Raw genomic sequence first — 23,521 nt, 5'->3', positions numbered from 1 at the left:
CCCAGGACAATGGGCAGAACATCTAGCACAGTGGTTAGAATGCAGTACTGCAGGCTACTTCTGCTGCCTGCTGGCTGCCTGCAATTTTACTTTTATCATTTTTATTTTTTTATTATATAAAATACAAAGAAAAATGGAAAATAGGAAATTAAGGGATGGAAAAGGAATGGGTGTGTGTGTGATATAAACATCTTTTTTAACATACAGAGGTTTTTCTTTAAACTACTACATCATTTTCTTCAACCTCTTAATACAGGTACTCTCAAATACATTTTCAATAGCTTTTGCTTAGTTTAAGAGTTACTTAAGCATTATATATATGTAAAAAAAATACATTTTCAAATTTTGGGTTAAACTTTTCTTTTAGCTGCACATATCAAGCAGAGAAAAATGCACCCTGATTCCAGTTAACTCACTAAGTTTAAGTCAATCCATCCAGCTTATCTTCATGGAGTAAAATCTTTTTCTTCTCTGAAAGTATTAAAGACTTGTAGGCCTTTCTTTTTATCTTTGCCTCAAAGAATTTTTGAGGAACATATTTTGTATAATTTAAAAATAAGATACTTTTAATTCTTGTGAAAGAATTACTTTACTTACTGTTCTGGGGAGTTGATATCTTCTATAAAATCTTTGCTTGTTCTGGACGATTCTGTAGTATTCCATTGTGCTTGTGGATTTTGATCAAGATGATTTTTCAACACTGTTTTTTCACCATCTGGACAAAAAAAAAATCAGACTTTTATTTAAGGAGCATTATGATGCATTTTTCTATACAGTAACATTATTTTCAAAACAATGAAGTTATTTTATAAACTACACTATTGTTTCTCAAAATAATTCATTTGATCTAAAATCTATCTCCAATTGGACAACAATAATTTTTGTGGTATTTCAAACTACTAATATTTCTTATTAAGGTTGAAACAAATTAAGAAAGAAGAAATTTGTCCTCCAAAACTAGCATTTACAACACACACACACACACACACACACAAAATCAGCAGTCTAAACTTAGAATTATAAATAAACTCAGTTGAACTGAAGAAACGTCTTGGATGAGAAGCAAAACATTTTCAAGAAAAAACCCCCCAAGAAAGTACGTTTGCCTTTTGAAAAGGATCTTTCGGACAACCGTGATCTGGATGAGTGAGAATCCCCATAAATGAAAACACTGAACTTCATTGCCCCAGTATTCAAGTTAGGTTTATTAAAGATTTCCTTATTTTAATTCATAAATTCATTCCTTTGTGTTATGTAGGAGAGGAATGAAGTGTTCGGTTTCATTCCTTTCTCCTCTTCATATTGGATCAGGATCTGGATTAGGGAGCAATATATGAGAACTTTAGAATGGTGACTAATAAATTAAAAGATTAGAACTGAGTTATGCAGATCAATGTGGATTATGTTCCAAGAATGGGAAAAAGATAAAATCTCTGTACTATTGCCTGTGTAGGCTGATTGGGTAAAACTGTATTAATGAGGTTGCCTACAAAGTTTCACTGATATTTATTATGCACATTAACGCCATCATAGCCTAGTGCAGGCTCTTGTTCTATTTTACCACATAAGGGACACATGGGACCAATGCCTTTTATATAACCAAATCTTTATTGGGCTTTGTACATTCCATACCTTTGCTTTCTGTAAAATTGCGTATACTGAGAATATCATTGAGCTCTTGATAGTGGTTCTGTTTAATATATGTTGTTTTTTCAGGTGTGTCCTGAAGCTGCATTGTCACTTCTTCTAGAGCTTTGTCCAACTGTTAAAAGAAAATCATGTTATAAAAATATTAAAACGTTTGTTATCCTTCATTTTCCTTTTTTCGTCCTACTTTTTATGGACACCAGATTTGTGCAATATTTTTATTTTAACTATGCATTAAGATACATATATAAAGAACTTAACTACAGTACTAATATTTTTATTTTAACTATGCAGTAAGATACATATATAAAGAACTTAAACTACAGTACTATCTGTGGAGACATCTATGATAATGAATCATAAAAAACCCTTTGTTGATTGCTAGTGTGTGTGTATGTGTGTGTGTGTATATGTGTCTATGTGTACAAAATCTCCTTCCTATTTCAGTGCTATTCCTTTGCAGAGGTTTCCTGTGAATATGATAGAATGTACCCAACAATATAAAAAAGACACACCAGTTTTGTTCTATAAAGGAATATCTTGTTATCTAATCATGCATTTGTCTAACCATAAATACTAAGCTTCTTACATATATCAAACCAGTTCTCAGTTTGATGAATAACAAAATAACACAACAGAAATGGTAATGTAAGCTGAAGTGGTCAAGGTAAGGACTGCTTGTTTTAATTTCATTTCTCATGTGTCATCATTACATGTTAAGATTAGACCTTGTTAAATTGGTATAGATGGGTGCTTAGTTTAGGGTCTATGAATTTTGACAGCTGCTACAGGCACTTTTGCGAAACTTCTTTCCTCTAATTCTTCTCATCCTCCCAAGGGTAGACAGCAGCGCAGTCCCCAAGGTGTTGGTAGGTATATAATGGCATTGTGAAAAATCTGGAAAAACATTCTTTCTTGGTAGCTAGATGGTGGCAAATGGGTAGTTAAGATCATTCTATTTAAAAAAGTGTCCTTGAAATCAAATGAAAGGGAGAACTTCGCACTAACATCTCTCCATCTTTTTTTAAAAAAAATATTTTTTTAATTTTTCAATATAATAATTCCATCTTCAATTAAACAGTGTGTCGTCTGGGTACAGATATCTTTATACAGTAATAATCAAAATTTACAGCAATATTCATTAACATTAATTCTATTTTATTAAAATGATAATATTAAACATAATAATCATATTTGCGTCTATCTCTTAATGTAGCTTCTTTATTTCACTAATCTTGGTTAAAATGGTCTTTTGTTTCCCTGTTTTTAACATCTGTTTTTATTGTCTAACCATTGATAAAATAAATCCCATGTCATGTAATATTCAGTTTGTTCTTTTTCCTTGATTGCTAGCATTAGTCTATTCATTTCTGCACATTCTAATATTTTCCCAATCACATTTTCATCTGTGGGAATCTCTTCACTTTTCCAATTTTGTGCAAATACAATTCTAGCTGCAGTTAATATATGAATAATTAAATATGCATTCCCCTTATTATATTTTTTGGGTAAAATTCCCAACAAGAATATTTCTGGCTTTAAGTCAATGTCCATCTCTCCATCTTGACATTCCATTTGTTTTCCCAAGTACTGTAGATTGTTTAATGCAGAAAATACAGAGTAAAATTTATAAGGATAAATGCTAGTATTTTGTTCCTTGGAAAACATTCACAGATAAATCTTTGATCATTAAAGATAGCTGACGAAGTGTTTCCTACAACTTCTCACGTCATCCAGCTAATTTACAGCCTTAAGCCTTCTAATGTTTTCATATTTGAAAAGTGAAGTGGCCCATGCTTTAATTAACTTTGTAATGTGATTGTAAAACCTAAATTAGCTGATATGTTCAGCTTTCGAATGCTTGTCCCCAGCTTTCTGTTACAAATGAATTAATAAATAACAAGAACCAGCATATTAATTTAAGCAATGCAAAAGAAACTGAAGTGCCTTTAAACTTCTCATGCAAATTCACTTTAAGATTTGAATTTTCTAGGATGACTGAATTTCATCACTCTCCACATTTCCACAAAAATTAATGTTCAAGGTAGCTCAGAGTAAACCATAGATAAATCAATGGTTAAAATTAAAGCATTAAAATTATCTAAATTAAAATTAAAATAGGCAATAGCCTATCAAATTAAAATCTAATGCACTTCAGCAGAAAATTAGCAGATACTAAACTATTAAAAAAAACACCCATGTTTTCCTGGTGGAAGGAAGGCTCTCAGTAGACATGTCCAAAGAGTGGGAACAACCACCAATAATGGCTTATGATTATGAATTGTGATTTATGTCATGAGTGGAGGAACATTTATTAAGAGAGTTTGTCCCTAGTGAAGTCACTGAGGAAAATAAGGGAATGGCAACATCTTTAGAATTTTTCTTCTCCATTGCTGTGATATTGGCAGTGAGGGAATGACAAGCCCTTCCCACTTGCAAACCTTGATATCAAGTGTGCAGTAGAAGTTCTTGCTTCATAATTTTACTAACTTGGTCTAAAAAGAAAACTGAAAACTCTCTTCCATTAAGGAGTAAATAAAGGATGCACGGTAGATTTTTAAGAATGACCAAACAAACAAACAAACAAACAAAAAATGCACCAAACATTCCATCAGCCCTACAAGATAGACCAGAGCAGGAAATTTACTCTTTACTCCAAGGGAAAATTAAAACTATATCTTTTAGTGACAAAATTTTGCAAATCTAGTTGTTGACCTAATGATTTCTGGATTTGTTATCCAAGGCCACCTCCATACTTTTAAAAATGTTATCTTTATGGCACCTTCCACCTGCAAGGCTTGCTAAGATGTACCCAAATAGCTCTGCACTATGTTGGAAGTGTAAAAAGATATACGGAACGCATTACCATACATGGTGAAAAAATTCTGGGTTAAAATTAAAAAGTGGCTGGAAAAAATAACTAATCAACATATAGACTGGAGACCAGAGACCATCCTGTTGGGAATATTCAACACGAAATATAGTAAGGAAATAGGATACTTAATTTTACATATGATAACAGCAGCCAGAATAGCTTACGCACAGAAATGGAAAAATGAGAATATACCAATGGAAGAGGAGGTGATAAACAAAATCTTGGAATGTGCTGAGATGGACAAACTATCAAAGGAATTAAAAGAAAAAGAAGAGTCGGAATACTACATAATATGGAACAAATTGTATAATTGGCTAGAGACTAGAAACACTTGATGATGAAAAAAAGGTGAAAAGTTTATATATATATATATATATATATGTATATAAAATGGCAACGTATGAAAGAAAATGAATAGTTAGAAGGATAGATAGGATAGAAAAAAGAAACGAGAGAATGGGACAAAAAAAGAAAAGTACAATTAAAAGAAACGAGAGGGGGAATAAGGATGTAAATATGAGAAGAATAAGGAAACGAAGCTGATGTAAAGAAGGAATATATGCTTTATGTCAATGTATGTTATGTATTGTTGTTCTTTTTTGTTAAAAAAATAAAAAAATGTTATCTTTAGAATGGGATATATAGTCTAGCACCTTCCTTTACCTCAGCTGTCACACTAGACAAGTATGAATATTATATTATATCATGTTCTCATTTACAAGGTTTTACATGACTTCCATACGGTCTCATTTGAGCTTTGTATGTGTGTTTTACATAGTCTAAATCCCATGTGTGTGCATATGTGTAAAAACATAAACTGGTAGGTCAGATTAAAACGAATACATTTTAAATCAAAATTGAAAGCTAAAGCAAGTTCAAGCAATCATATTTTTGCTAAGAATGCTCCTACGTGAAGCCACAGACCTAGCAGATGGTCAGTAGCAAACTCCATATAATAAATAGCCCAGTTATTATCATCAGTGCAATTAAATATCATTGCAATCCAGCTAAATTTTGGAACATTATGTTCCACTTGAGTTTGGTGAGATAGATTTGGGAAGAGTATGTAAATTTCTGCTCCTTTCCATTCCATTATTATCAGTTATTTAAAATGGCAGTGTTCCAGTGTTCCAGCTACGATGCAGTATTAACTGGGGAAGAAGAGAAAGTTATCAGTAAAATCTCATTCCATTATGGAGATTGGTTAGTGTAAAAATCATTGAGACATGTGTATAAACTCATTGTGGTGCAGTTGGGAATTTTTTTTCCTGCTGGATTTAAATTAAGGAAGCCCGTTTTAATATTTTTTAGGAAACTGTATTCCATTTCCTCCCCTCTCCCCCACTTTGTTATAGGAGAAAAGGGTAGTATTATACTCTGAGTTGGTTAGTTAGCATTAGACATCAACTTGATGGTATATAATCTATCATCTATATTTTTCTCTTTCTCTCTCATGGGTATTTTTGCACTGAGTTAAAATGGCTGAGGGATAAATGAAAATTTATCTTTTTCTGTATCAAATCTCCAGTGATCTACCCAGATTTATCACCCTACTACCAGTTGGCTGCAAAATGGATAATGGTCATAGTCAAAGTGCTTGGAAAATCTGATCTCTACATCAGAAAATCTCTAATTCTGTTCTTTCATAAAATCAATAGATGGATTTTGGAAAGCCAATATCCTCTCACTATGCTCTTTATCTGATTTATGTCCAGCTATCTTAGAATGTATCAAAAGAAGTACCATGATTATCGTATGTCAAGAATTTGCATTATATAAATGTAAAACACATCTGCTCAGGATCAGCAAGAGTAGGGTGGCAGATCACTCAAGAAGCCAACTAAGAAGGAAAAAGATCGTGGGCTTACCCTCAGACTTGGTTCTGAAGGCTCAGAACAAGACTACTCATCCAATACTTCACTTTGAGAAAGGCAACCACATACCCATGCAGTTTTCTGGACTAGGAATTAAATTCAAATCCTTGCTGTCAGGAACTCTTCAGAATTTGGCATTGCCTGGGGGGACTTCTGGCTGATGTCGTGGCGATATCGGACGTGAGGAGCAGGTCTCCCTCCCATGCACAGTTTTCCCTGTTGGAGGGTTCCAAAAGGAGCTAAAGCCACCCTGTAGGGATGGTGAAGAAAAAAGGGGTGCCCTGTAGTTCGGTGAGAGTAGCAACTCTCCTGCTGGACTGAGGGATTTTTTCCTCTCCCTCAATGAAGAGAAGAGGCAGCCTTCATGGCTGCCATGAAGCTGGGATAGCCAAGGCAACAAAGAAATATGCAGGAGTGATGCAGATGAACAGTGGAGTTGGGTGAGAAGATTCCTTTTTTTTGACCCTAATTTTAAAGAAAAAAAGAAAGAAAGAGGAAAATCCAGGAAAAGAGACTCCTAGAACTATTTTTTAAAGCGGCGAACTACCATAGAGAAAAAAATCCTAGAACTGAAAGGAACTAAGGGGAGAAAAGCTAAATACCTTTTAAAACATAGAAAACTGGACTTTTAAATTGGGCAAGTGTTGTTTTGGAAAGGCATTAAAATGCTGGACTATCTCCTTGAATAGTGAACTTTGTCTCCATAAACTATTAAATTTGGATCGATTTACTCTATATGACCTGAAACAACTCTGAAAACTAAGCTGAAGGCACCATCCACTGGTGAATGGAATATACCAGACCCCTATAAGCATAGAAAAACTTTTTGATGAAGGAATAAACAACATGCATCTGGAAGATTGTGGTGACACTTACTGCCCTATAACTAGTTACTTTATGATTACTGGAGACTCTGTTATGAGAGACTGTTAAGTAAAGCAAAGTGATTTTTGACCTGTGGAAGCTTCCTGGACTACTTAAATTGATTAATAATTCTGAGATGTAAAGGACTATGATTACTGAACTTTCTGAGGAGTAACATTGAACTGGAATATATTGCTTTTGGACTTGAGTAAGAGCGGGACTTATTAAATTAAGACAAGATGCTCCATCAGGGGGAAAGGAGAGAGATTTCAAGAGAAATGGTGTTGATTTTTCAAAGCATTAGGTGTACTATGAAAAAGAATCACAGAGATTTAAAGTACCTTATGTAAGGGATATATGGGAAAATAGAAAATATGCTACAACTGATGATGAATGAAGATCAAAGAGTCCAGGAAAGAGAGGAGATAGCAGAAAGAACAGAAGAAAAGACAGAACGGACAAACCAGCAAACAAAGCAAGAAGATGGGAAGAAGATAATTAAGATAATAATGATTGAGGAAATAAACCAAGGGAAAAGCACTTTAAGAGATTTAAAAATGGAATTGGGCTGGGAAGATACTTTTGAAAGGGAGATAGGGGCTTGGGTGGATATTCTGGAGACCTGGCAGCTTAGGAGGATAGAGATGGGAGAAATATTATCTCAAAAATATTATCTCGAGTTATTATCTCAATAATAACTTGATAATAATAATAAATAAGTTATAATCTCAAGTTATTGTGTTCTCTTTGCTGACGATGTCAAATTATTTAACACCACCTACAATACTACTACTCTTCAAAAAGACCTTGACTTTGTATCCGATTGGTCTCTTAACCAAATGCTCAGTCTTACATATTGGAAAAAAGAACCCAAACACTAAGTACAAACTTGATGGACATTACCTTACAGATGACCCCCACCCTGTCAAAGATCTTAGAGTTTTCATATCAAATGATCTAAGTGCCAAAGCCCACTGCAACTACATAGCAAAAAAGGTCTAAGAGTTGTAAACCTAATTTTGCATAGCTTCTTTTCCAAAAACTCTACACTACTAACCAAAGCATACAAAACATTTGCTAGCCCTATTCTTGAATACAGCTCACCTCTCTGGAACCCATACCACATCTCTGACATTAATACAATTGAACGCGTCCAGAAATATTTTACAAGAAGAGTTCTCCGCTCCTCTGAAAACAACAAAATACCTTATACCACCAGACTTGAAATCTTGGGATTAGAAAACTTAGAACTCCGCCGACTCTGACAAGACCTGTGTTTAACACAGAATCATCTATCTGTCCTTCCTGTTAAAGACTACTTCAGTTTCAATCGCAATAATACAAGAGCAAGCAATAGATTTAAACTTAATGTTAACCGCTTCAATCTTGATTGCAGAAAATATGACTTTTGTAACAGAGTTGTTAATGCTTGGAACACACTACCTGACTCTGTGGTTTCTTCTCAAAATCCCAAAAGTTTTAACCAAAAACTGTCTACTATTGACCTCACCCCATTCCTAAGAGGCGTGCATAAGAGCACAAAAGTGCCTACCGTTCCTGTCCTATTGTTTCCTTTCATTGTATCAGATTGATATAGTTGTTGCATACTTTTGCTCATATATATGCTTGTGTGATGTGTTGTTGTTTTATGTTGATGCTTGTGTATACTATTGTGACAAAATAAAAAAAATACTCAGTCTGAATGGTGAAGATACAGATGTTGATAGAAATAAAGATCCAAGAGAGGAGTATGGGAGGCAAGCCAAAAAATGAATAAGAATTGAATTATTAAGGATACATACCTTTATATGAAGCAATAGTTAGATGGAAAGATTGGAGGTTGAAAAAGGGTATTATAATGTTTAAATAATGGGAAAACTGGTACTTGAATGGCGTATTGGGACTTTGAACAATTAAATAATGAAGGGCTATGCCTTACATAAACATGTGTATTAGGATTACCAATAGTGAACTGATTACAAGTTAGAACAGAGGTAGAAATAAAAAGTAGGAGGAATAGTAGCAGATATAATTTTTTCTCTTTCTTTCTATATAATAGAATATAAGTAATAATTTGATAGAAAAGATTAGAGGGGGAAAGATGGTATTACCATGTATGCGTACAATCTTATTGGAATTAAAATGGAATATTGAAATATTGAATAGCTACTTTAAAAAAACCATATATATTAATACTAGGATTATATATGTTTAATTAATACAATTATGATTATCATTATTGATGTTTGTATCAAAATGAATTATACCCAGGGGCCACACTGTTCATGTATTGATACTGATGTATATTTAAAAATAAAAAAAACATTTTTTTTTAAAAAAGGAAAGAATTTGGCATTGCCTGGGAGGGGTTTTGTGTTAGCAGGCACATAAAGGCAGCAAAATATAGCAGCAGCTCTCTATCTTAGGATCTGTTTGGGCTGCCATTACTCTACTCTCCCTGCCCTAAAAGTTTCTCCTTCCTGTTTTCCAGGCTTCCCACAATTTCCTGAAATTTCAGGAGTAAGGGGAATTATTCCAGAGGGCAGGAATTGCAACAGAAATAGGTGTGCTTCCTGGGTCCTGCAAGATTGCATTCTTTAATTGATGGGGTACAGAAAGCACCCTCCCTGTTGGACTTTACTGGACAGGTGCAGATAACTGGACATGTTTGTTTTCTCATTACCTTCTGATTAGGTTTGTCTTTGCTGATGGTGAGAACAGCCAAATGGAGATGAATCAGAATTTTCAGCAATTCCACTAATCATTTCATTTAAGCATGGCCACAATCATTTTAGCAGTATGTTGGATTTTGTCATTGCACATTACATTAAATGGCTTTAAAAAAGAATAATTAGAATAGTCCCACTAGAGTACATATGGATTAGGATGTTAGAAAATTGGCATGGTGGGTTATGAAATCTGCCTTTATTGTACTAAAAATGAGCCAATGTTCAATAACATGGTTTTATTTTTGAAATGTCTTACTCCTTGAAGTGTAGAAAATCAATTACAAGTAATACTAGCAATAAATAGTACCAGCAAAATAATGGATGATTGTTCTGTTCTAATAATAATGATTAAAAAAATCCTGATTGAAAGTTCTATCAGTTCATAGCTAAAAATATATTCTACATCTGATAGGGCAACGGCAGTATTAGGAAATAGAAATGAGAAGACAATTATTCTGAAAAAATGGACAAATTCTCTAGATTCATGAGGCTAATTCCCAGTATGGAGGCTGGGGGTTACATACAAGGAGAACATGGCCAATTTAAAATGTGATTCTTTATGTTTCATTTGTTTTGACTTCAAATGTGATTGGCTTCCTGGCTGTACAAAATGAGCTTGCATGCAAAGTCAACAGGACACAATCAGAGCAGGTGATACCTCTGTTATTTTCATTCTAAGCTGGTGGTTCTCTGACTGTAGCCCTTCTAATCGAGATGTGCTGGCTTGGTTGACACTGGTGACAGATGTTGACGTTTTTGAGTCATCTTTCTTCTGATTTTGGGTGAACTGAAGCCCTCTGTTCCGAGTGGCAGCATCTGGATTTGTTCTCAGAGTGATTAACTGAAAAATTTTAACAGCAATGAGATAATCCTCAAGGAAAATTATTGAGTCATTGGCTATCTTTGCCCCTCTATCTCTTAACAAGACTGTAAAAATAAAGGTTATAGAGCACACAGATAATTCAAGTATAAAGTTTATAGTTTAGAGCAGCAACCAGCTCATTTTCCACATACACATGACTTAAAATTATTCAGCTACATATAATCCCATTCCCAACTGGCAAAAATTTCTTACTGCACCACTGAGCTTCCAGAAACTCATGCAAGTAGCCTCAGTACTGCTATGATTCCTTACCACCTCAGTGCATCCATTCTATGCATCTACTCTATGCATCTGATGAAGTGAGATGCAGCTCAGAAAAGCTTATGTCTTTCAATAAAATTTGTTTAACTGAAAAAGGTGTCGCTAGAGTCTTAATTTTTACCATCACAGATTAATACAGACCTCTCCTTCCTATGTCTAGAATTACAGGTAATTGTGAAAGAACATTCAAACCTAATACGGGCAATCTTGATTATGATTATGATTTCCAGCCTTTTTATATATACAGCTCGAGACAGGAAACACCCTGCGATGCACTAACCATAACATTCTATTGGCTCTCACCTTTGCATGGTTTTCCTCATTCGAAAGCAACTTCATGGTGGAGACAGCCACCTAATTGCTGTACAAAATCATATGCAAATAAAACCATTCATTACAAATCAGGTTACTTACCTTAGGTACAAAGACTAAGCAGAGGGTAATGGTGCTACAAAATATAATGACTAGCGCCACAATGCAGAACTGTACATTGGGCTGGTCTCGTGTAAGAAAGGAAACTGCAGCTCCAATGATGCACATGATTCCCACATTATAAACACTCATGCCGATGTATTTACTGTCGTTCAGAGCAGGAATGCTCACATTTCGAGTTTCCCAAGCTAAAAAACAGCCAAATAGCTGAAACCAGAAAATAAAGGAAGGCATATTGTAATAAAACACACATTTTTCATTTTTGAAAACAAAATTGCATTCATATATTGAAATTGGGAGGAAGAGATCCCCCTCTCCAAACAAACAAGTAAAACAGAAAGGATAACACACATTATACACATAGAATGCAGCTCTTTAAATACAATATTAAATCTGGATCAGAAGGAAGCAGTTTTACTGTTCTATTCTTGTGCATTAGACAATGTAATTCCTGCACTGAATTTTAGGTCCTTAGTTTGATAAATGCAAATATATTTAAGTTCCACTGATAAATCTGATAACTAACTCTTCTTTTCAAATGATAGGATTTTAAAGGGTTTAACATTGATTTGATAGCACTTTATGGTATTTAATTTCAGACAGGGAGGATAGGTGGGTGGAGTTACTGTCATAATGGTGCCTACTTACATGTTCCTATAACTACATTACTTACCAGAGGGTACTAAGTACAGCCTAAACAAGAAACATAAAGGAGCTAACACAGAGTAGCAGCTCCCTTATCTCTGCTGATCATTGGCTAGAAAGAGTTGTTAAAGTGTTGGCTTAGGAATTGGGAGTCCCAGGTTGAAACTTAACCACAACCATCAAGTTTACAAATAAGTGACCCAGTTATTTTATTCTAGGTCAATAATCCTGTGTGGTAAGGGGAAAACATGGAGAAGAGCATTATGTGTGCACCCAAAGCTCCTGAAGGAAAGGCAGGATAGAAATCTAACAAATAGCACAAGATGAATATATTATTTGTATTTCTGTAATTGAAACATTGTTATAAAACCAGGTTCATTGCTAAAGAGCCATTAAAGGTATTTCCAATAGACTGGGTACAATTATGTTAAGCTACAATTACTGATGTTTTTATCAAGTCATGTATTTCAAGGTGCAGTGAAGATACTTTCAAGTCACAAGATAATCAATACTATTTGCTTTCACTTGTTGTATTTAAAAGGCAGAAACCCATGATTACATTGGACAGTGAGAATACTAGATGTAAAACGCTGACTCAGGTCATCATAATCTTACTAGTCCAGCTTTTAATATGCAGCTTTTGTGTCTCCAGACCACTTTCTCCACCTTTCAACTTGCCCCCAAATTCACCCTCTGTTAGGCAGAAGAAAAATATTAGAATAAAAAAATTGGAACCTTATAACTTTGCTTTGGGAGAGACGGAAGCTTTCTGAAATTAATCTCACTGTTATCACAAAATAATTTATTTTGATTTCTGTTTTTATGATAAACTCAACTGTATGTCTATATTTTATTGATTAGTTTTTTTATCCCACCTTTATTATTAATTAATTCAATAACTTAAGATAGAAAACATACATAATACCCCTTCCTCTTCCTTTTTGCTCCAACAACAACTCTGTAAGATGAGTTGGGCTAAATGAGAATGACTGGCCTAAGGTCACCAGCTGGCTTTCAGGCCTAAGGCAGGACTAGAACTAAGCCAGCACACTAGTTTACACCAAACTGGCTCTCATTTTAAGAGCATGTTAATATATCAATAATAAATATATTCTATTTACTTATAATTAGAACATACTGCATATACATTTCAATGAAATAAACCTCTCTAATATACTGTAGATGTTTAGTTTAGAAAAGCATAGCCCAAACAAGACAGGCAAGGTATATGTTTTTATTTCATAAATTTCTCTCCTATCATTCCTTCAAGGTTTTCAGGGGAAGTACTCAATTTTCTCCTATCATCCTTTTTATCCAGAACAGTGGTGGCTTTCTACCAGTTTGTCCCTGTTCGGGCAAACTAGTAGTGATGGTGGCAGGAGGCTCCGCCCACCCGGCTGGCCGTCATCACGGATGCTTTGCGCATGTGCAGAAGCACCATGTGCTCCTGGTTCTGAACTGGTAGCGATAAGTGGAACCCATTACTGATCCAGAAACCATCCTAGAAGGTAAGCTAGGCAGAGCAACAATGACTAATATAAAGTGACCCCGGTCAGTTTTATGGCTAAACAAAACTGTGAATTAAAGTGTCCCAAATTCCTGAGCCAAGATACTAAATATTATACTATCGCCCTACGCTCTGAGCTGCACTTACCATTCAACTTACCATGAGTAGGCCTTTATAGGCATAAACTATGCCAAGCCATATAGTCATATGAGTGTTTTCACAATGCTCCAAAATGGGAAGAATTGAAATATCTCGGCCGGCAGGGTCAGGCTACAAGGGGATAGAAGGGAACAAAAGAAAGGCTGTTGATATTTAGTTCTTCAGATCTATAGGTGAAGAAGAAAAAGACCTGCGGCTAGTCTGAAGAGCAAAATCCTGCAAGAAATTGAATTAAGGTAGAAGAAGATTATCAGATTGTCTCACTACAATATTCAAAAATGAACACCTGTCAGATCATTTTGGGGCATTTTTACTGCAATTCTACATATATGAACTACACATATTCTCTTCTCTTGGAAGTAATTTTCTTTTTTCATATGTGGGCAGGAGGGTAGAGATAAAGAGAAAATGGTTCACCTAAGAGATTGCAATCTGATTGTTGGGGTGGGTGGGTAGGAACCATCGAACTGGCTATACAGTGTGACTCTTATTTCCATCAATCTATTTGCTTAGTCATGGGTCTTCATTCATTTAATATTACAAAAGCAGACAGTTTATGCACAAAAATGTATGACCTCTTCCAACAAAAATCACCTACAAAGGAAATGATGAAAACTTCTGCATCTGAAGTGCTAAAGAAAAGAAAAAGAATAGAAATGAAAAAATCAGTCTAGGAAGCAGAGACCTGGAGCTGATGGATGAGGACCAAGAATGTGCATGTTTTTATTTATCTCCAAGATATGAATGAGATACATATCTCTGGGATTTTATTGTATTCCTATGCAAAGATTTCATGCTATAGATCCAAGATGGCGAACCTGTGGCACGCGTGCCAGATGTGGCATGCAAAGCCCTCTCTGCTCGCATGTGCGCTGTCGCCCCAGGTCAGATCTCCGTGGTGTTTCTTTTGTGAGCTTCTGTTTCTCTGCAAAAGATGAAACAGAAGCTCACAAAAGAAAAAGATCTTACCTCTTGCGGTCGGTGTTGGGATGCCCCACCTCCCGCCAGCCAGTTGGTCTTTGGGTCTCTGCTGCGCATGCACATGCATGTCTGCGCATGTCCATGCATGTCTGCACATGTGCATGTCCACGCCTTTCAGTTTGGGCATGCGCACACACACAGTTTGGGCACTCGGTGTCCAAAAGGTTCACCATCACTGCTATAGATTAAAGAAACTGGAGAGGGCATGGTTGTAAGAAAGATAGAGATGTTATTTAATCAAATAAGACAAGAGCCAGGTACCTTGCACTGTAAAAAGAATATTGCACATTACTATAACATTAAATTAATGAAGTACACATTGAATATAAAAATAAACCGAATAGCTTAATAACATCCAATTACTTTTGCCATTTGATTTTGCCTTTCGATTTTGATTTTACAAGCAACTATGTAGTTATAGAGGGAGCTGGAATAAAACAAATCCTTGTCTTGATCTTAAATGTGTATCTGATCAATTTTAATGGACAAATACCACATTTTGTATCAGCAGCTTGCATGTTGCACATCATCAATACTTTTCTACACTGTGCTTGTGTTACCATTAATGTCCAGCTAAAAGGCTATGGATTGATTTAGATAAGGCCACACTTAGAACAGATCAATCTAAATAAATGGGAATTAAGCTAGGCTGTAGCTTTTTTGAAGTAAAGCTGTATTTTAACAAATTAAGCTTGGCTGTAGTTTTTTTTGAAATGTAACATTATTTCTGACTATAAAAGTAAAGATTTATTTATTTATTCAATATGAACGTTACCCAACTCCAAGTGACTCCGGATGGCTCACAGCATAAAAATAAACCACAAATGCAGGTAGACCTCAATTTACGATCAGTTGAATTTACAACAGACCATTCCCCTAAGTACTTATGACCCCATTTCAAAGTTACGGCCATTGCAGAACCCTTACAATCTTCCCTTATGACCAACTGCAGAGAAGCTGCAGGGGGTCCCTCCACCTATCTTCTTCTACCATCCTTCCCCTTTGGGTCCCTGCAAAACTTGAACTTGCTTTCCCACACACACTGAGTCCCGGCAGGGTTTGGGCTTCCTCCCCTCCCCTGTCACTCATCACATAGTTACCTTTTGAAGATCTCCAAGATCCAGACCAGTGGTGGGTTGTTCCTGGTTATGTCCGGTTCTATAGAACCAGTAGTAAAGCCGATGGGAGGCTCTGTACACCGGCCCTGATATCATCAAGGGGCTTCTACGCATGCGCAAAAGCGTGCGTGCACATGTGTGCACTCCCATTGCAAACTGGTAGTAAAGGTAAGTAGAACCCACCCCGATCCACACCTCATGTTGAGGAAGGAGGGTAGGCTATTCCATCCCACAGCGTTCCTACCATGGCAGCCCAGATATGCTGAGGGAAAGAGTGGCCTTGTTGTGACCCAGGTTCCTGGACCCGGACTCCTGGACTCGGATGATTCAGAAAGTGAGGGAGAAGACCTGGCAAGCCCTGCTTCTCTTGAGCCCTCTCCTCCCTCCCTGTCACTCATCACATAGTTACCTTTTGAAGATCTCCAAGATCCAGACCAGTGGTGGGTTGTTTCTGGTTATGTCCGGTTCTATAGAACCAGTAGTAAAACCGACGGGACGCTCCGTACACCGGCCCTGGTATCATCAAGGGGCTTCTACGCATGCGCAAAAGCGCGCGTGCACATGTGTGCACTCCCATTGCAAACCGGTAGTAAAGGTAAGTAGAACCCACCCCGATCCAGACCTCATGTTGAGGAAGGAGGGTAGGCTATTCCATCCCACAGCGTTCCTACCATGGCAGCCCAGATATGCTGAGGGAAAGAGTGGCCTGACCTCCTTCCTCAATGTGGTCCAGAGCTCCAGAGATCTTCAAAAGTTAAGTGCATGATCGGTGATGAGGGTGGGGAGGAGGTGTGAGCCTTGTAGGGATTTGGTGTTGTGGGGGGGAAAGGCCTATAGGGACTCAGTAGGGAGAAACAGACCTCCAGAAACCTAGTGCGAAGGAAAGGCCTGTGGGACCCAGTGGGGGAGGGAGAAAGCTGTGGAGATCCCAAAGAGTGAGAACCAGAACATAGGGTGTCTCAGGGGAAATGGAGGACTTGGAAAGCCTACGGCAGGCAAGCCTGGGCCTGTACTATGTCTTCCAGGGTCTCTTCTATCCCTGAGGTATCCCATGTTCTGTTTTACAACTGCATCGGGGCGAGCAAGTGACCTTTCTTAATGGCCATCACTGCATGCGACTGTAATGGGCAGGTCCCATTATGGTTGTAGGTTGAGTACTACCAGTATGTAAAAAGCATTTGTCAACAAGATGGCAGAAGTGGTCAATAAAACAAACATATTTGCTCACAAGTGTTCAAACCCTCCTAGCCCAATGCCTGAGAGAACAGTCAGTCTTTGAGGTCCTTCAGAATGCCATCAGTGTGGGAGCTACCCAGCTCTTAAAGGACCCTCTTTCCATAGAGTAGGCGCCTTGACAGAGAAGAAATGCTTCTGGGCTCCTGAAAGGTGGAACTGCTTGGTTGAAAGAACCTGGAATTAATCATTTCTGTTGTATTGAACTGGTCAAGCTGATGCCGTGGAAGATGAGTGATCTCTAAAGTAAACAGGCCCTATGTCATGTAGGGCTTTATAGGTTATAACCACCATCTTGAAGATGATTTGTTTTCAGGAGCACAGCATGAGGATGGATTTACATTAGACTATTAAAATTCCTGTTTCAGTTTTCTACAAGTATGCTGAGACAAGCACATCATCAAGTAACTATGCAGGTTTCCTGGCTATGTTATGTATTGTAAATGATCTGTCATTGCTTTTTTTACAGATACTTTTCAACTTTCCAGTTTAATTTACAATCCTCGTATTGTCTCCCATCCAGACATGTACTACATCAGATCCCGATTAACTGCAAGTGTGAACAAAGACAGCACAGTTTGCCATCTGCTTTAGGTTAACGGAATATAGGAATATCCATCCACTTTCAAGAACATGATTGTTTCAGGCTCTCCTTTATTTTTTGGGATTGTGCATCTCAAAGTTGTACACTTTTTTTGTGCACACACACACACACACACACACACACACACACACACACTTAAACAAACAAACAAATAAACAAACAACCCCTGAAACAAATTGGGTGAATACCACCTCCCATCAAAAAAGCATTGACAATTTTATTATAGTCTTTTTCAAGTTATGCAAGGGGAAATTAAGTTAGTAAAATGGAATCTTTGCAAAAGCCAAGAAAAAAATGCAGGAAGGGTGCTGATATAGGATATCAGTAGGATATGTATATATGTGGTATATATATGTGGTAGGAACAAAAAAAAAACACAATCCTGAATGGAAAGGGAAAGTTATAGTTGTCACCTTTACTATATCTATGTGTCTTTAAAGGTAGAAACTTCACTTTCTTAAATTTTTAAATACTATAGTGCCATTGAAAGCATGGAGGAAGGACAGTAGAAAATCTTTCAATCCTAGGTTGGACAAATCCAAAGTTTCTGGTGACTTCGCACATATCCATAGGAATAGATGGACCCTTGTTGATATCTCTGATAATGTAAAATATATTATACATTGTTATAAAGAAATTAAGAGGAAATATTTAACAATACATTTTTAGCAAAGTAATTAAAATTTTCTCTCTCTCTATGAACATACATCTAACCGTGGGTCAATTTCAGAGACATTGGGCAGCATTACAGAATTCCCCCCAGTTAATTTTTCCCAATTAAGCTGCCAAACCAGAATCTTTGTGTTTTAAAATTTATCATGCTCAACTACAGTCTTTAATCATTTAATACTTTCCAGTAGTCAGACTGCTAGATGAAATCCACTTTGCATAGAACTTTGAAACCCTCACTTGTAGGGATTTTGTTTAGATATTGATATTCAACCACATCCGCTTCTATTCCATCCAATAATATTCAGTTATCTGAAATGATCCTATGTTCAACAACATGTGGAAATTTTCAAATGCTGCAACAAATTTAATCTATTATTTTTAAAATAACACAGTGCTCAACCTGATATCATTTTCAGCCTACCTGACCTAGTTTATCTCGCATCGTTGAAGCTGTCAAAAAATATACAGGAGACGACTTCCGGTGTCCAGGGGCAACGGTCGTCTGGAGGCTTCTCCTGCCCCCAGTGACCGAATCTGGCCGCCGCCGAGGCCCCCAGGGGCCAGGTGTTCCGAAAAGGACACCTGCCGCACGGACGGCTCGCCAGGGGTCTCCCAGCCGACATACAGGACTGGGGGGACCGATGCTGGCGCGTCCTAGGCTCGGCGGGGTTCGGAGGCCACAGGCCACGGCCATTACTTTGGTCGTCGCCTGGGCCGCTGTGCCCGGTGACACCGGGGCTTTGGATTTATAACTGCAGCAGCCTGGTGGTGAACAGGGAACGGAGAAGAATTGAGGAATGGAGAAGGAAGGGATATCGGTGGCAGTGGAGTGCTCCGAGTGCGGGGGTTTTCTCCCCTGCGGCTGGAAGGAGCACGAGTCATTCTGGAGAGGAGAACTTAAAATAAGAAGATTACGGTTTTGTGGAGCTCTGGAGAAGAGGTGATGGAGAAATTTAGGAGGGAGGTTTGAGGCCCCTCCTCTGGGGAACAGTGGTGGCGTCCAGCTTCCGCCTTCACTATGAGAATCTTGATGACATCACTTCCCTTGACTTCCTGGTTGACTAACTGTACTCTGGACTCGTTGCTCCTGTGAGTGCCCCTGGTGGATCCGGAGGAAATTACAAGGATACTGTGCTTGCCTGAGGATTTTGAAATTTTTTTTTTAAATGGCAAAGGTCAGAGACCAACTGCTGGAGAGATGGAGAGAATTCTGGAAAAGTTATCCAATATGGACAAGAAACTGGATGATTTGCAAAGAGGCCAAACGGAAATAAGAGCAGAAATTGTGACTATCCAAAAGGATTTAAAGGATACTCAACAAGTCTCAGCAGAAAACAAGCAGAAAGTGGAAGGTCTGGAGGGTGAGATGCGGGCAGTGCAGAAAAGAGAGGAGACAGGCAATGCTGTGCTTGGACTACAGATGGATAAAATGTCTTATTTCCTTAGGTTTCAAAATTTGGAAGAAGTGGACCAAGAAGATTTGAGAGATGTTGTGACTAAATTGTTGGGAGAATTTCTTGGGAGAGGTGTTGATTTCATGAATTGGGATGTGGATCGAGTTTATAGAGTTAATTCACAATATGCACGCACGCATGCAGTTCCCAGAGAGGTTCATGTCAAATTTGTGAGAAGAGGCGAGATGAAATTCTTAGAAAACATAGGAGTGGGGCACTGACTTATAGGGGCAGGAGATAGCCATTCTGAGGCAGATTCCCAGACAGGTACGTGAAATGAGAAAGAAATATTACTTTTGTCAAGCAAATTGTACCAGAAGGAGTAGGCTTCAGATGGCTGATGCCAGAGGATTGATGATTTTCCGGGAGGGCATTACGAAAAAATTAGTACAATTGCGGAGGCTACGGCCTCGTGGAGGAACACAAAGCCCTCCTGGAATTAGATGACCCAGGAATTGAAGAAGGGAGGTTATAGACCATGGGGCGGAGGCGGCTGCCGCTGTTGCGGCCCTGGAGGTGGGTCAGGCTGAACCCAGAGTTCTGGGATCTAAAACTAGGAAGTGATAAAGATATTTGGTATTGTGTTGGTTTTCCTTATTCTCTTTTGTATGATATTCTGTTTATTCTTGACCCTTCTTTATTGCGTATGTAAGATTTGTAAACTTAGCTACTTCGTGTCACCTGCTTGCCATATGGCTGTTGTATGTGTTAAAAATTTGAGAAAAATTCTTATCTTGCATAAGAAAAATGAAAATTTACCATACCTGATATGTATTTGTATAAACCTTTTTTGACCAATAAAAACTTTTTGAACAAAAAAAAAAAAATAAAAATAAAAAAAAATATACAGTGTAACCCTGTTTTTCATGAAGGTGGATTGTCATCTCTAAGTATTTTGGAAAGTGTTTCAGAAATAATTTTCTGAATTAATCTGCTTAGATCAAAAATATACAGGAGACGACTTCCGGTGTCCAGGGGCAACGGTCGTGTGGAGGCTTCTCCTGCCCCAGTGCCCGAATCCGCCGCCGAGGCCAGGGGCCAGGTGTTCGAAAAGGACACCTGCCGCACGGACGGCTCGCCAGGGGTCTCCCAGCCGACATACAGGACTGGGGACCGATGCTGGCGCGCCCTAGGCTCGGCGGGGTTTGAGGCCACAGGCCACGGCCATTACTTTGGTCGTCGCCTGGGCCGCTGTGCCCGTGACACCGGGCTTTGGATTTATAACTGCAGCAGCCTGGTGGTGAACAGGAACGGAGAAGAATTGAGGAATGGAGAAGGGAAGGGATATCGGTGGCAGTGGAGTGCTCCAGTGCGGGGGTTTTTCTCCCCTGCGGCTGGAAGAAGCACGAGTCATTCTGGAGAGAGGAGAACTTAAAATAAGTGTGGAGCTCTGGAGAGAAGAGGTGATGGAGAAATTTAGGAGGGAGGGTTTGAGGCCCCCCCTCCCTCTGGGGAACAGTGGTGGCGTCCAGCTTCCGCCTTCACTATGAGAATCTTGATGACATCACTTCCCTTCGGCTTCCTGGTTGACTAACTGTACTCTGGACTCGTTGCTCCTGTGAGTGCCCCCTGGTGGATCCGGAGGAAATTACAAGGATACTGTGCTTGCCTGAGGATTTTGAATTTTTTTTTTTTCAAATGGCAAAAGGTCAGAGACCAACTGCTGGAGAGATGGAGAGAATTCTGGAAAAGTTATCCAATATGGACAAGAAACTGGATGATTTGCAAAGAGGCCAAACGGAAATAAGAGCAGAAATTGTGACTATCCAAAAGGATTTAAAGGATACTCAACAAGTCTCAGCAGAAAACAAGCAGAAAGTGGAAGGTCTGGAGGGTGAGATGCGGGCAGTGCAGAAAAGAGAGGAGATGACAGGCAATGCTGTGCTTGGACTACAGATGGATAAAATGTCTTATTTCCTTAGGTTTCAAAATTTGGAAGAAGTGGACCAAGAAGATTTGAGAGATGTTGTGACTAAATTGTTGGGAGAATTTCTTGGGAGAGGTGTTGATTTCATGAATTGGGATGTGGATCGAGTTTATAGAGTTAATTCACAATATGCACGCACGCATGCAGTTCCCAGAGAGGTTCATGTCAAATTTGTGAGAAGAGGCGAGATGAAATTCTTAGAAAACATAGGAGTGGGGCACTGACTTATAGGGGCAGGAGATAGCCATTCTGAGGCAGATTCCCAGACAGGTACGTGAAATGAGAAAGAAATATTACTTTTGTCAAGCAAATTGTACCAGAAGGAGTAGGCTTCAGATGGCTGATGCCAGAGGATTGATGATTTTCGGGAGGGCATTACGAAAAAATTAGTACAATTGCGGAGGCTACGGCCTCGTGGAGGAACACAAAGCCCTCCTGGAATTAGATGACCCAGGAATTGAAGAAGGGAGGTTATAGACCATGGGGCGGAGGCGGCTGCCGCTGTTGCGGCCCTGGAGTTGGGTCAGGCTGAACCCAGAGTTCTGAGATCTAAAACTAGGAAGTGATAAAGATATTTGGTATTGTGTTGGTTTTCCTTATTCTCTTTTGTATGATATTCTGTTTATTCTTGACCCTTCTTTATTGCGTATGTAAGATTTGTAAACTTAGCTACTTCGTGTCACCTGCTTGCCATATGGCTGTTGTATGTGTTAAAAATTTGAGAAAAATTCTTATCTTGCATAAGAAAAATGAAAATTTACCATACCTGATATGTATTTGTATAAACCTTTTTTGACCAATAAAAACTTTTTGAACAAAAAAAAAAAATAAAAATAAAAAAAAATATACAGTGTAACCCTGTTTTTCATGAAGGTGGATTGTCATCTCTAAGTATTTTGGAAAGTGTTTCAGAAATAATTTTCTGAATTAATCTGCTTAGATCACCAATATCCAAACATTTTCTATTTCTGAAAAAAATGATTCCTTGCATTTGTCTATGTGTTCAAATGACCTTTTAGTAGCAATTTATGGTGATTTAGAGATGGAATAATTCTCTTAGACTTGCCAATGGACATTTACTCTCTCATCATGACTCAAGAACATTTCTCAACAGAATATACCCATCATTTAGCACTTTTGGAGGAAGAAATGGTAGACTGAAGATAGGTCTGCCAAAAGCATAGCATATGACCACATAGGATGAAGAGATAGCAAGTAGACTGGTTCTCTGATAACTCCACTCTGACAAGAAGAGGACTTGAGATTGCCCACAAATGCTCCGGACAACTGTTCCCCATGAAGAAACCACAAGATAATGATCTCTGGAGGGTTTAGAGTTCTGGAAAGGAGGGAATAAGTATCTTCAAAATTTCTCAATAGGATGTGACCACTATTTAGCACTTTCTCCCATGTGGTCTTTTTTATTTATAGGAAATTTATTTTTATAAGCATGCTATGTTTTAAGACAAACAATTATTTGATGCTGTATTGCTGTTACAGCCTCCTAATTTAACCACACAATTTTGCTTTAACTAGAGAGTATTGGGGTAGGGGAAATAAATTAAAAATCCATCTGATTGATTATATTTATATTGAATAAAATAAAAAGCAGTTTCTAGAATTCTGTAAGATTATAGAATTCATTCTTGCCTGGGA

General features: G+C 37.9%; 1 protein-coding gene across 1 annotated transcript in view; it reads right to left on the bottom strand.

The window, feature by feature from the left end:
- GABBR2 (gamma-aminobutyric acid type B receptor subunit 2) overlaps positions 1-23,521 on the bottom strand; it is a 414,031-nt gene that overhangs the window by 5,760 nt on the left and 384,750 nt on the right. Inside the window, exons 14-18 of the mRNA XM_058177216.1 lie at positions 13,877-13,987; positions 11,548-11,772; positions 10,648-10,830; positions 1,633-1,762; positions 598-715 (exon numbers count right to left, since the gene is read on the bottom strand). Coding sequence (XP_058033199.1) covers positions 598-715; positions 1,633-1,762; positions 10,648-10,830; positions 11,548-11,772; positions 13,877-13,987 — 767 coding nt within the window. The remainder of the gene's footprint in view (positions 1-597; positions 716-1,632; positions 1,763-10,647; positions 10,831-11,547; positions 11,773-13,876; positions 13,988-23,521) is intronic.

Source organism: Ahaetulla prasina, chromosome 3, assembly GCF_028640845.1.
Source record: "Ahaetulla prasina isolate Xishuangbanna chromosome 3, ASM2864084v1, whole genome shotgun sequence".
NCBI lineage: Eukaryota > Metazoa > Chordata > Lepidosauria > Squamata > Colubridae > Ahaetulla > Ahaetulla prasina.
This window is presented reverse-complemented; position numbering and strand designations above follow the sequence as displayed.